The 14,532-nt window shown below is 35.6% G+C and overlaps 3 protein-coding genes across 3 annotated transcripts in view; 1 reads left to right on the plus strand and 2 right to left on the minus strand.

Annotated features, from left to right (window-relative positions):
• LOC125823993 (protein-L-isoaspartate O-methyltransferase 1-like) overlaps nucleotides 1-14,532 on the plus strand; it is a 41,080-nt gene that overhangs the window by 17,601 nt on the left and 8,947 nt on the right. The window lies entirely within an intron of this gene.
• Nucleotides 195-2,688, minus strand: LOC125823982 (leucine-rich repeat receptor-like serine/threonine/tyrosine-protein kinase SOBIR1). The gene has a single exon (XM_049503333.1). It carries the CDS (start codon nucleotides 2,358-2,360, stop codon nucleotides 444-446), a length of 1,917 nt encoding a protein of 638 aa, XP_049359290.1. The 5' UTR covers nucleotides 2,361-2,688; the 3' UTR covers nucleotides 195-443.
• Nucleotides 9,825-12,832, minus strand: LOC125823975 (protein SIEVE ELEMENT OCCLUSION B-like). The gene is made up of 7 exons (XM_049503326.1): nucleotides 12,554-12,832; nucleotides 12,327-12,449; nucleotides 11,748-12,199; nucleotides 11,543-11,655; nucleotides 11,318-11,460; nucleotides 10,754-11,239; nucleotides 9,825-10,637 (listed from the first exon to the last, which is right to left on the minus strand). The coding sequence occupies exons 1-7, from the start codon at nucleotides 12,788-12,790 to the stop codon at nucleotides 10,020-10,022; spliced, it is 2,172 nt and encodes a 723-aa protein (XP_049359283.1). The 5' UTR covers nucleotides 12,791-12,832; the 3' UTR covers nucleotides 9,825-10,019.

The following is a 14,532-nucleotide window of genomic DNA, read 5'->3' on the forward strand; positions in this document are numbered from 1 at the left end:
CGAATAAGGATATGCTTTCTGTTTCATGTTTAAAATCTTCCATGATCTTAGAGTTTTATAGACCAATTCTCTTGCTTGTGAATACAAGTGTTTCTATATTGATCATATCGGAGAATTAGTAGTTACTGGACTGAGTGCCATTCACATCTCCAACTACAGAGTACAGACAATAGAATTAGTAGTTTCTGCATCTGGTGGAAAGAATTCGATTCACATTTCGTACCATGCTTTAAGGTATCATAATATAGCAGAGGAAACTTGTGCAAAGAACTTTCATACAGCTAAATAAATATAAACTTCTCATTTTGGAGAGGAAACAAAACACACAAGGACAGTCTCTCATATTGGAGATGTAACAGAATACACAAGGACCGTCATACACAAGAAATACTATCTTAGTTTCATGACAAACTTTTATTTACTGTAAGTTATCCACTACATACTTAATGCTTGATCTGCATCAACATGCACCTAACATCCTTACTATTAGGCCTCTCCTTAGGATTCTCCAGGGTACAAAAGCAGGCAATCTTGAGAACCAAAAGCATTTGGTCCTCATTTCCATTACCCATCAGCTTTGGATCAATTGCTCTGTTTGGATCCTCAGAAGCCATGACATTTCTCATCCATTTCACTAAACTCATCTCAGAAGTGTTCTGGAAGAACTCATCAGATGGAAGCTTTCCCATAACTAGCACGCCTAGCAGCACCCCAAAGCTGTATATATCACACTTATCAGTGAACTTCAGTGTCTGATGATATTCTGGAGCGATGTATCCTATAGTTCCTGCCACATTTGAAGTTGTAATATGTGTATGAGCATCTGGGACAGCCTTTGCAAGGCCAAAATCCGCAATTCGAGCTTCCATGTCATCATCAAGGAGGACATTGCCTGGCTTTAGATCTCTGTGAATTATACGCTGAGTATGATTCATATGGAGATACTCGAGTCCAGCAGCTATTCCCATTGCAATTCGGTGACGTGCTGACCAATCTAGTTCCCGTGTCCCCTCTCTGACTTGCTGGAGGGTATCCTGTAAGCTCCCATTTTTCATGTACTCATAGACCAAGTAATGGCAGTCTGGTCTTGGCATATGTGCCAGTAGGGGAAGCAAATTCCGGTGTCTGATTTGACCTACAATTTTGATTTCTGATTTAATCTGGCGCATTTTCTTATTCATAGCCTTGCTATCTTCCTCAGTGAGTTCTGCAGCATCCCTTGGTGGTTGTATGATCTTCTTTACGGCTATAATCTTTCCGTCACTTCCAGGTAACGCAGCTTTATAAACTTTTCCACATCCACCTTGCCCAATGAGTTCTAGTGATTCCAATCCATCTTCGTTCTCCAGAAAGGCCAAGTGCTCGGCTTTCTTAATCAATGGACTGAAAATTGTTAAGCCTGAATCATTTCTGATCCCTCTGATTAAAAACATAAGCACCTTGAAGAGGACGGAGAAGACCAACGCCGATAACCCCCCAGCGAAAACTCCAGCAAAGAATCCAAGAATCCAGGCGCCTACCTTCCTTCTGATCTTGTTGTGTTTGTCTTTTTTTACTGGTACTACAACTGTACTAGGTCCTGGAGCTTGGGCATATCCTGATTTGGACTCTGGTGCCATTGCAGGGCTGTGCCTTGGCCTTCTTTCGTTCTCAGCAAGAATGTAACGCTTAGGAACATAATCTTTTCGATTTAAGTCTGCTGATAAGTGCTCAACTTGACTCACGACAGGCACCGTACCTTCAAGGAAACTATTGCCTGAAATGTTGAGGAGCCGGAGATTTCTGAAAGATTTCAAGGATTGAGGTATTCTGCCAGTAAACATGTTATCAGCAAGGGAGAGTTTTTCAAGGTTAGGAAAGTATTTCAAGAAGTTCAGGTTCCCAGATAACTCATTAGAGCCAAGGTCAAGGGTACGAAGGTGGACTAGAGATGATAATTCAGGTGGGACTTTGCCAGAAAATTGATTGTTTTGAAGGTTCAAGATTTCCAATTTCCTCGAGTCAACGATTTCAGTTGGTATTCTGTCAAAGAGTTTGTTGTTTTGGAGGGACAGTTCTTTGAGCTCAGAAAGCCTCCCAATGGCAGGAGACAGAGTACCCTTCAACCCGTAGGATTTGAAGACAACCCTTGTGACTCTTAGCACGTATGAATTGTTTGTGAGTCGTTTTTCGCATGATATTCCAACAGAGTTGCATGGGTTCTCAAGAGCATTACGGTGAGCAGGGATGCCAAAGCCTTTTTGGACAAGCAAAAGAGCACTGTGATCAGGTGAGTACAGGTTGAGTTTTGCTTGAACAAGAAGGATGACAGTGAAAAAAGACAAAAAAGAAAGGTGTATATGTGAGGCTGTGAAGGCCATCGGATTGGTGCAGTATTGTGGTGGAATTGGGAGTTGGATGAGGCACCACACTGGTGGTGCTTGAGGAGTAGGATGTCTCTTTTAGTTGCTTGGTGGTTAATTCTGAAGGCTGATATTTAAGGTAATAAGAAGTGGTGTGGAAAATGACATCATAAGTCAAGTTGGGACCTATGTGGAAAATTTGAGTCGTCCAGGGTCCCAATGGATATAATTTCTTCTTCTAATGAGTTGACCTGTGAAATTCCTCATTTGCCATTTGCATTACCCAATTATTTCGGGACAAGAGTGCTTAGTTCATTTTCCTAATTTCTTTTGTTTATGTTTGCTATTACCTTAAACCTTATGTATTATAATTCATTCATATACTATTTATGCAGGTAATTTATATGCTTCAATTTAGTACTTTGGCTGAATAGTATCCACCTGTGTCATAAAGATGAATATGAAGCAAATTGGAGAATTCATTGGATTCAAAAGAGAATGTACAATGGCAGAGAGTGACAAGGTGAAGTAAATAATGGGATTGACTAGTTGAGGTCATTTTTGTTGCCCAATTGGTGGGAGGAGTTACATCACCTTTTGGGAAAATCATGTCTGCTTCATTAATAGCTATATGGTCCCTGAATTTGTCAGGAAACCCTATTTTTTTCAAACAGATTTATTCCTTGATTTCTCTAAGCGGTCGGATTCACTATTTACTTATTCTAACTAGAATATAAACGGTCGAGATCATTTATTTTTGGAATGAAATCTATAATTAATTTCTACAATCAATTCAAACTTTAAAGTGAAAAACAGTGAGCATGTATAGTGAATTTTCTTGGCATCTTCACAATCTTATAAATGTAAGAACAGTAACCAATTCCGATTGAAAGAACGTAACCATGTATAGATTGCGTGATCGAATTGCATGTTTTTTTCTTTTATTATGTTGAAATGAAGCAGCACAATATGAATGCTTTAAATAAGAAAATGTTCGATGGTGGTAGGGTAAAGAGGTGAAAACTGAATCTGGTCAATAACTTTCTGTTTTCATTGGGTGGCTTGCCCTGTAAGAACTGAGAAGCTTCTTGATAATGAAAAGAGGACAATTTTCGTTCATGTAACACATGTGGCGGAGCTAGAATGCGTATTTGATCGAAATTTAGAACTTTAAAAAAATTATAATTAAGAATTCATAAGCTTCAAATTATGTTCCGTCTCTGCCTTTAACTAACTAATCACTAATATTTCTTTTTATCGTGGACGTGAGTACCTAACATGGAAGAGGATAAGTGATTAGAAACTTTATACGGTCGGTCTATGAAATAATGTAATTTAATATAAACTTTAACAAAAGATGAAAAGCGTCATATATATATATATAATTCCTACGTAATTAATTGGCGTATAAAATAATATACAAATTTTCTGTATACCACTTATATGGATGTTCATGGTTTGGATAAAAATTGTTTCAAACCGAAAAATCGAATCAAATCGATTAAACAAAACCGATTTTATTTGAGTTTGATTTGGTTTGGTTTTAGATTTTTAAAAATCGATAGTATTTGGGTTGGTTATGATTTTGTTCAATAAAAACCAAAGAAATAATCGAACCAAACTGATAAATTATATACATATATTTTATTATTATGCATACATAATATACTATTTTTATTAACATTTATAAATATCTTATATACATTTTCATCAAAATTTATTTATATTTACTTATGAAAGCAAAAATGTCCAAAGTGAGATCATTTATCTTATTGACTTCATGTATTCGAGAATCTATGACAATTCTTTGTGGGATTGAAAATGTCATTGTCTCTTCCTTCTAGGCCAAAATAATGAATTTTGAAGCTTTATTCGTAGTAAATTTAATAATCAAAGTTATGTAATGTGAATCATTCTAACTATTTTTTGTTTTGAATGGATTGTTGTCGCTTTTTTCACGTTTTGAATGAATTATTTCTTGTATTTTTGTATATGGTTAATAACTGAATAACCAAAGTAAATCGGACCGAAACTGATAAATATATATTATATTTGGTTTGATTTAGTTTTGAGAATTTTAAAATCAATTAAGTTAGTTTGATTTTAATTTTGACCAATAACCAATCCAAACCGACCATACACCCCCCTAACCACTTACATTAAAACTATACTCCCTATTATTTGTTCATTAAGGTATGTTCAAACTTGGTGACCATGTTCATTGGCTCATTTATGTTTATTTGACTGAAAAGTGAGACTCTTTTTTCTTTTTTCCTCTTCATTTTTCCAGCCATGCCCCGTGACACACGCCACGGGCTTGACCCTAGGGCAAATCCAACGTGTTACATTAATTTGAATACAATATTTTTGATGCAAAACATAAATTTATATATAAATTTTTTTATAACTTTTTAAAATATTAAATATAAACACATAACATAAAAAATATAATAATATATTTAATGAGAAAAAACTGAAAAATAAAACTTAAATCTTGAGTTGGCTAGTAAGCCTTAACCAAGGCTAAAGTGGGATGAATTAAGAAAAGAATAACATTTTTTTAGTGAATGATATGGACGGAAAAGGAAAGACATGAGAGAACTATGGCAAAAGAAACAACCCTCTCTTTTGATTGGTTTGAGGGACAACACAGACAAGTCTATGCTTTTCTCATTTTAGCACTTATTGATGTTCATATTCAACGTTTAAATATTCTTTTCATTTTATGGTTTTTCGTTTGACTAAGCGAAATTCTTGTTGAAAAGTGATTCAAAACAAAGTAGAAACACGTAAATTAGGATATGGATAGTTTGGTTGAACTAGTCTTCTACATTTTGTTAGGTAGTTTTCTAGTGTTGCTAAAATAGTGTTTTAGTGGGTTATAAGACCTATATTTTAGGATTAGTTATTTATCACTTAGCCTATATATCATGTGGGCATATTTTGTTATTCTGTAACTTCCAATTAATCAGAAATTAAAAGTAGTCGCAGTTTTCCTTCTCTTTTTTATTATTTCCAGTTTTCTCTGTACTTTTTCTCCAACAAATTTGGCAGCAGAGCCAGTTATGGCAACTAACGGTAGTTCATTGAGTGTGGCACAACCACTTATTCCTGTCTTCAAGGGAGAAAGCTACGAATTATGGAATATACGTATGAAAACTATACTCAAGTCTCAAGATCTTTGGGACTTAGTAGAACGTGGATATACAGATCCTGATGAAGAAAATAGGCTGCGAGACAATAAGAAAAAAGATGCTAAGGCGCTGGTATTTATCCAGCAGTCTGTCTATGACAGCGTTTTTTCACGAATCGCAACAGCAACTACATCAAAGCAAGCCTGGTCTATTCTGCAGAAAGAGTTTCAAGGAGATTCAAAGGTCATTGTGGTGAGACTGCAATCACTTCGGCGTGACTTTGAAACCTTGATGATGAAAAATGGTGAATCTATTGCTAGTTTTCTGTCAAGAGCAATGACAATTGTCAATCAAATGCGATCCTATGGAGAGAATGTTACTGATCATATTATTGTTGAAAAGGTATTGAGAAGCTTGAATCCAAAATTTGATCACGTAGTTGCGGCTATCGAAGAATCTAAGGATCTATCAGTTTTTTCTTTTGATGAACTGATGAGATTTCTTCAAGCTCATGAGGCGAGAATCAATCGATCAGTAGAGAAGAACGAAGAAAAGGCATTCCAAGTGAAAGACGCAACCACTAAATATGGAGATAATAATGGTCCAGCAAGTAGAGGCCGAGGAAGATGAGGATTTTGCGGTGGTCGAGGCCGTGGTTATGGAAGAGGCAGAGGAAGAAATAATGGGCATAGGCAGTCCAATGAGCAAGGCAACACAAAGAATGATATTCAATGTCATCACTGCCACCGCTATAGGCATATAAAGGCTGATTATTGGTTTAAAGACCAGAAAATGAGAAAGAGAATTATCGTTTTATGGCTTGCATTGATACAAACCATAAGCCAAATGATATATAGTTCGTAGACAGTGGTTGTTCAAATCATATGATAGGGGCCAAATCTATGTTCAGAGACCTTGATGAGAAGCAAAATAAAAAGGTACAGCTTGGCAACACAAAAGAGATGCAGGTTGAAGGAAAAGGCAAGGTAGTTGTAGACACTAGCCACGACAAAGTAAAAATGTTGGATGATGTTCAATTCGTAACAGATTTAGGATTCAATTTGTTAAGTGTTGGACAACTAATAACTGATGGATATTCTCTTTTGTTTGATGATGATGTTTGTGTCATTACAAACAAGAAGTCGGGAAAAAAGGTTCACATCACCAAGACACCAAACAATATGTTTCCGCTGGACGTTTCTAACATGGAAAATTTTGCTCTCGCTGCAAATGCAAAGGACGACTCGAAGCTATGGCATTTGAGGTATGGTTATCTCAATATAAAGGGCCTGAAATTACTAGGTGATAAAGATATGGTTCTTGGATTACCGAAAATTAGCTCTCTTGATTTATGTGAATGATGCATTTATGGAAAACAAACCAGGAAATCTTTTCCTGTTGGAAAAGCATAGAGAGCTTCAAAATGTTTAGAACTAATACATGCTGACTTATGTGGTCCTATACAGACTAAGTCTTTAGGTGGAAGTCGTTATTTCTTGTTGCTTACTGACTATTATAGTCACATGAGTTGGGTGTATTTTCTGGAGAACAAGTCTGAAACATTTGAAAAGTTTCAGAAATTTAAAACTTTGGTGGAAAACCAAAGTAGTTGCAGTATCAAAGTTCTTCGCACAGATAGATGAGGAGAGTTCGTGTCCAACGAATTCAATTAGTTTTGTGAAAAAATTGGTATCCATAGGGAGTTAACAACTCCTTATACTTTGGAGCAAAATGGTGTCGCTGAACGGAAGAACCGAACCATTGTGGAGATGACAAGAAACATGTTGCGAGCAAAAGAACTCTCGAATCAGTTCTGGGTAGAAGTTGCGGCAGCATCTATTTACTTACTGAATGTTTCACCAACAAAAGCCGTCATGAATAAAACTCCTTATGAAGCTTGGCATTGCAGGAGACCAAATGTAAGTCATTTACGAGTTTTTGGATGTGTTGCTTATGCATTGGTCACAAGCTCGTCAAAAACTTGATGAGAAATCTGAAAAATGCATTTTTATTGGCTATTGTATTCAATCCAAAGCATATAGATTGTATAACCCTCTTAATGGAAAGATCTTAGTTAGAAATGATGTAATATTTGATGAAAATACAAGCTGGGAATGTAGTAAAAGGTTGGCCCGACAAGAGATTCATATGCCTCTTGGAATCACTGAAGAAGAAGAAAAATGGTCAACCCCTGCAAGTTCACTTTCAGGTTCTTCCATGGAGTTACCCATCTCACCGATTTCAGCAACTCATGAAGAGTCTTCAGATGGGATAGTTCCATTAAGAAGATCAATAAGGCTTAGAACGCCAAATTCCAAGTATGCTAATAACCTTTATGCGACTTGTCAATTTGCTTTTTCTATTTCAGATCCCTTAAATTATGAAGAAGCTACAGAAAGAAAAAGAAGAATGGAAGAAAGCAATGGTGGAGGAAATGAAATCCATTGAAAAGAATGGAACATGGGAAATGATGGAGTTACGAAAAGGGAAAAACGCAATTGGTCTGAAATGGGTGTTTAAAACAAAATTTGCTGCAGATGGTAGCCTACAAAAGCACAAAGCTCGTCTTGTGGCAAAAGGCTATGCACAGCAGTATGGTGTTGATTTTGAAGAAACATTTTCTCCGGTAGCTCAATTTGAAACAGTGAGACTGGTTCTAGCATTAGTTGTACAGTTGAAATGACCAGTTTACCAATTTGATGTCAAGTCGGCATTTCTCAATAGAGACTTACAAGAAGAAGTCTATGTAACTCAACCTGAAGGTTTCATAAAGGAAGGCAATGAAACAAAGGTGTTCAAGCTGAAAAAGGCATTGTATGGCTTGAAACAAGTCCCTCGAGCGTGGTATAGCAAGATCGATGGTTACTTCTAGAAAAATGGATACATGAGAAGTGAGAATGAACCCACATTATATGTGAAGAAGGAAGGTAATGATTTCATCATTATATGCCTTTATGTTGATGATATCATTTACAGTAGCTCTTCTAATTCTCTTGTGGATAATTTCAAGTCTCAAATGATGAATGAGTTTGAGATGTCGGATATAGGGTTATTGCATTATTTTCTGGGCCTTGAAGTCTACCAAACAGAGGATGGAATATTTCTTTTACAAAGGAAATATGGCAGAGACCTTCTCAATAAATTTGGCATGCTCAATTGCAAGCCTGCGGCTACACCATTGAATATAAATGAAAAATTACAGCAGGTGAATGAAGAAGAGTTAGCAGATGCAAGAAGGTTCAGAAGCTTGGTTGGAGGTCTAATAAATTTGACGCACACTAGACCCGATAATGCATTTTTTGTTGGTGTTGTTTCAAGGTTTATGCAACAACTTTCAAAGGTACATTATGAAGCAGCAGAGAGAATCTTGCGGTACATTGCTGGAACTTTAGACTATGGCATTTGGTACTTAAATACCAATAATTTCAAATTGTGTGGGTACACATATAGCGATTATGGAAGTTCATTGGATGACAGACGAAGTGTTTCAGCAAACATTTTCACTTTAGGCTCAGGTGCGGTGACTTGGAGTTCAAAGAAGCAAGCTACAACTACATTGTCAACCTCAAAAGTTGAGTATATTGCAGCAACTTCAGCAGCTTGTCAAGCCGTCGGGCTAAGAAGAGTATTAGCAGACCTTCAACAAGTGCAGAAGGGAGCAACAGAGATATTTTGTGACAATAAAGCAACTATCTCCATGACCAAGACAACAGGACAAAGCATATTGATATTCGTTACCATTTTATTCGTGATTTGGTAGCAAATGAGGAAATATTATTGGAGTATTGCAAGATACAAGACCAGCTAGTAGATGTACTTACTAAGGCTTTATCTAAAGAGAAATTTTGCTATTTCAGAGGATTATTTGGTGTCTGTAGTTTTGAATCAAGAGGGAATGTTGAAAAGTGATTCAAAACAAAGTAAAAACATGTAAATTAGGATATGGATAGTTTGGTTGAACTAGTCTTCTGCATTCTGTTAGGTGGTTTCCTAGTATTGCTGAAATAGTGTTTTAGTGGGTTATAGGACCTATATTTTAGGATTAGTTATTTATCACTTAGCCTATATATCATGTGGGCATATTTTGTTATTCTGTAACTTCCAATTAATCAGAAATTAAAAGTAGTCGCAGTTTTCCTTCTCTTTTTTATTATTTTCAGATTTTCTCTGTACTTTTTCTCCAACAATTCTGACCATCTCATTTATAAGATCTTTGCCCGCTATGATACCATATTGAAGTGTGTAAGTGTAATTATCTCATTCTTTGAGAGATAACACACTTTTATTATTTAAGTATCAATAAGATTTTTCAATAAAAAAAAAAGACGAAAAATAACTAGAATAAGACGTGCCCTCAATTTCATTACCTATAAATTATTACACACTCAAATAGTAGTCTAGAGCAGATCAAAGACATGGAATCCTTTGATAGCCAGACATTACAACATAATAATAAAAAAACCTAAAGTGGTACAAAAGACCAACCAATTATTTTAGACAAGAAAAACATAGAAAACCAAAGCAAGCAATAGAAGAAAGCAGCTCAATCAGTGCAGCAACGGTACATGAAGAACCTCTCCATTGCCCTTCCACATTCAGCGCAAACAATCATTTCAGGGATATCGCCATCAAGTCCTGGAAGAATTAAGCGATTGCAATGCTGAGGAGTGTGCAATTGCAAGAAATATTCAATAAGTGCTGGCACAAATCCTTTAGATCTTGCGTCTTCTTCCCAAATTGTGTAGTCTTCCAATGTCTTGGTAATTATCTGACTTTTAGCTCGAGCCATCTCGAATGATCCCCTGCTTATGAGTGCCCATCCTTGATCACTTCCATCAAAGCTCAGCATTGTCAACACTTCTTGCATAACTTTATCCTCTTGGATGGTTTTCCCTAGCTGCATTTTTGAGTAGAACATGCTCTCAATTCTTGTCCAGAAGTACCAAACTGATGTTAAGTCCATCAAGCAGTAACTCAAATTTTCCGCGGTTATCATGCTGTTGATCCTTCTAACTCTCTCCTTGTTGTTGCTCTTTCCTACATATAACATTTGTAGGTCGATCCCAGCTCTCTGTGCCACGCTTCGTGCTGATTTTGTGAAATTACGGATCCAATCCATGTCTTCTCCTCCATATAAACAGATAAACTTACCACTTGCCATCTGATTAAAATCAAAATTATAAAGAATTAGTATTTGACAAGAAAATTATACTGAGTATATATATAAGTGAAAAAAAAATTGCTTGCATATGAGGGGATGTTAGTATAAGATTTTACCCAATCGATTAAGTTGGGATCAATGCCATCAACAACGAGCTCAAGTCTCCAAGATTCCATATTCCAGAGAGATTCCTCTTTTGAAATAGTGAAGGGATAGGCCAAATTTCCCCAAATCCAAGCCATGTGAATAGCATTGGGACAGGCAACTTTGCCCTGTTGTGGATCCAAGGTTACAAGCATCATTTTCTTGGAGAAATGCCACTTTTCTTTGACGAACTTGACGATTGCTGGCTCTAACAAGGATGGATGGTGCAATGTGTACCACGGCATAAGTGCTTGCAACTCCTTAAATTTTTCTTCCTGCACGTCATTCCATCCCTTTGATCGATCCACAATTGGAAGCCACACTATTTCGTATTGAAATTCTGGCCTTGACCTTGACTCAAGGTAAATTTGAGACAGTACTAATATCTCCTCATGGCTAGCCTCAAGATCTGACAGCAGCAGTAGAACAGTCTTTCTTCTTAGCACTTCAACACTAGCCTGAAATTGAATTATACAAGTCATGGAAAAGTAAGATGAAAGCGAAAAATTGATCATAATTTCAAGTTATGAATGTACCCTCGTGTGAGTGGTTCCGACTTCAAGTGGAAGTAAATCATCCTTGATATAAATCATCGCCCTCATTATCTTCATGTTGTCGAATTGTGTTGCCTCAAAGAGGTGCACCAGCATTTGGAAGTACTCGACGTGCATCTTGTCCTCTGCACAGAACATTGATGTAAATACAAGCCCATCACAAAATCCCAATTTTAGTACTTAATAAATCATGATTTTGTTACTTACGAATATGCTGATAGCAACGGTTTAATTCAGCTCTGAGGTGTTCGCTTATATTTCTCAGCTTGTGTGTGGAACTTGACATTTCCCATGTGTCTGCTGTCGTTGCTACTATCATGCTGCAGCATCAATCAATTGTTAATTACTTCAATTTGGACCAAATTATTAGATGAAAAAAATATTAGTTTTGTTTAAAACAGAGGAGGCTTACTCATAGCTCATTCCAAGAAGGGTAGTAAGTTGGGAAGCACAAGCAACAATACTTTTAATAGTCCAATAAACAGCAGTAGGAATGTGAGTAATCGCGACAGACAAAGGTGGTTGATCTTCACGTATGTACTGAGAAGGAAGCTTCTTGAATTCGATTATGATTTTGGTTACTTCCAAAATGGCTTTGATGAGTTCATTGATAGCATCGAATCGAGACCTGAGGCTACCATGATGTTCCATGATATCTGGCAGTTGTTTTAAGATGGCCACAGATTTGGCCAAGGGATGAGTGGCAAACATCTGAGCCACCAGCCAGAATTCACCATAGGTAACGGCAAATGCTGCTAAAGATATGACTAGTTTTGCGTCCCATTGGTAGCCAGAGAGCATCCCTAAGACTGACATTGTTGTTGAATGTGTATCATGACCTCCACTTGAGCACTTGCATGTTAACTGCAATCACAATTGTAGTGCAATCAATGACTCTGTACGGAATTTTAGAAAGACTTTTGAAACTTGTGATTTGTAACCAGTATATAGCATGTCCTATAAATTGGGAGGAGATCGTATGAAGTACTACCTCGCAAGAGACTTTGTGTATGATATAAGCCAATCCTTCGAGTATGCCATCAAAGGCAAGTGAGGCCTTCTCTTCCAACTTCAATGCTTCAATATTACCTTCAAGATGATGAGCTCCCGCGCCCTGGAAACATAAAAGTTAGTTATTGCTGCTACATACCAAAACAGAGCCAACAAAACTTTAATTGTTGTATTGACAAGAAACTAAACGTATACGAAAAATGTTACATGAAGCACGCCATCCATGCCAGCAGGATAGGCATGTTGAAACACCTCCTCAGCAATGTGGAGAATGACATTAACATCAACTTCACGACCATCAGGATTATGAGTATCCAGGATTTTCTTAGACATAGCATGATCATCAGACAAGGAGAAAACGGGGCGTTCTCGCTTAGCCATTGCCTGTTGAGTAGGCTTCATACCGCGAGTTGTTGATGCAGGCACCAAAGCATGACTTGCCATTTTTTTTGTTGCTAATTTGGGATTTAATTGAAGAAAAAGAAAAGATTGGTTTAAGTTACTAAGCTTTGTTTATGATGATATTTAGTGAAGCATGCATGCAAGGTATATATAGTGAGAAAAAATTGAGTAAAGAGGGTGGCCTGGGTGGGGACAAATTGAATCAAGTACCTTGCTTGTAAGAGGGTGTAATAAGCTAAAAGCTCATACTAAAATGGATAAGTAATTATTAGCCTTGCTGCATTGTGGACCCTTACAAATCTCTTTACAGCGTTAAAGTATAGAATAATTTTTTTTTAAAATTTTGATTGGTACAACTCTACAGCTCCTAGATTTGATTGTTAGATGAGAAAGAATGTAATGTTAGTACTTATCGATAAGAGTTTAGAGCTTAGCACAGTAGAGTTAGTAGCGGAACATAATTTATACATTGTAATTTTTTAAAAAGATAATATCTTAGATGATCATTTATGACTCATGGACTCAAATGTGGATTATTTTCTTGAAAAATTATTCAATTTTATTTTATAATTTAAAAGTCACTCTATTATAAATAGTGTAATTTATATGTACATAATAAGAAAATTACTTATTCATTTACATGGTGTAATATTTTAGCAAAGAAGAAACAGGACGTGTGGCTCCATCAATAATAAAATGGTTAAAATGGGCACCTTTTTTAAAAATATTATTTAAATTGATTGAGTGATTTATCTAGATGAAATAACAATAGTTGAATAACTTTTTAGTTATAAAACAAAGTTAGATGATTTTCAGGTTATAAAACAAAGTTGAGTGTTTTTCTAAAAAAAACTATCCTTAGTCAATTGACTTTTGGTTTACAGAACAAAATATAGTTGAGTGACTTTGTGATATAACTACTCATAATTGTGATTGATTTGGATCACCAATTAAACTCCACTATTGTATATTTAAAATCACCAGGGAAAACAGTACCTACTACTTTTTCAATTGAAACAAACAAATAAATAATTTCCTTGATCTTAAATTTATCTTGCCATATAGTAATGAGAGTAATTAATAATCTAGATATAACTCAAATTATTTAAGATCAAGGAAATTATCTTGCCATATAGTAATTACTCACCATACAGCAAAAAATTATTTTCTCTTCAAATTATTCATAAAAAATCAAAATCAACTTTAATTTATATTCATAATCAAATATAACTCAAATTTTTAAATATTATTTCTATTTTCTTAAAAATAAAATCTTTTTCTTTATATGATGAGAAGAAGATAGGAATATATGTTGTTGTTTTTTTGTTTTTTTTATATAGGAATATATGTGAGGATGACCTTTACTCCTTTTTTTGTTAATTATATGGTATATAGTATATTTGTTCGTGTTGTCCCACTTACAAAGTGATAAGAGTATTCTTAATTAGACTACCACTTTCCCCTTTATGGCACATCCCAATAAATAATAAATAAAAAATAAAAAGACAAAACACTTAGAAACTTTAATTTGAGTCATAATTAGATGATATACTCTTACTCTTAAGAGTTAGGACTAGGTTGTCTACTCCAAGTAACGGATCATTATTGGAATTTAAAAATATTTCCAATGAGGGAATTCTTCTTTTTCCTTTTTCTTTTTCTTTGTTTTAATTAATTTGTTTGGGGTTAAAAGTTAAGTGAAAAATTAGGGAAGAATTAAATATTGAAGAGCATGTTTCATGTGTTGTGGACTTGCGGTGACGTTCCAAAGTAATTTTGGAATT

The sequence above is a fragment of the Solanum verrucosum genome, unplaced genomic scaffold (genome assembly GCF_900185275.1).
Source record: "Solanum verrucosum unplaced genomic scaffold, falcon-dt-bn FXZP01000088.1, whole genome shotgun sequence".
Lineage (NCBI taxonomy): Eukaryota > Viridiplantae > Streptophyta > Magnoliopsida > Solanales > Solanaceae > Solanum > Solanum verrucosum.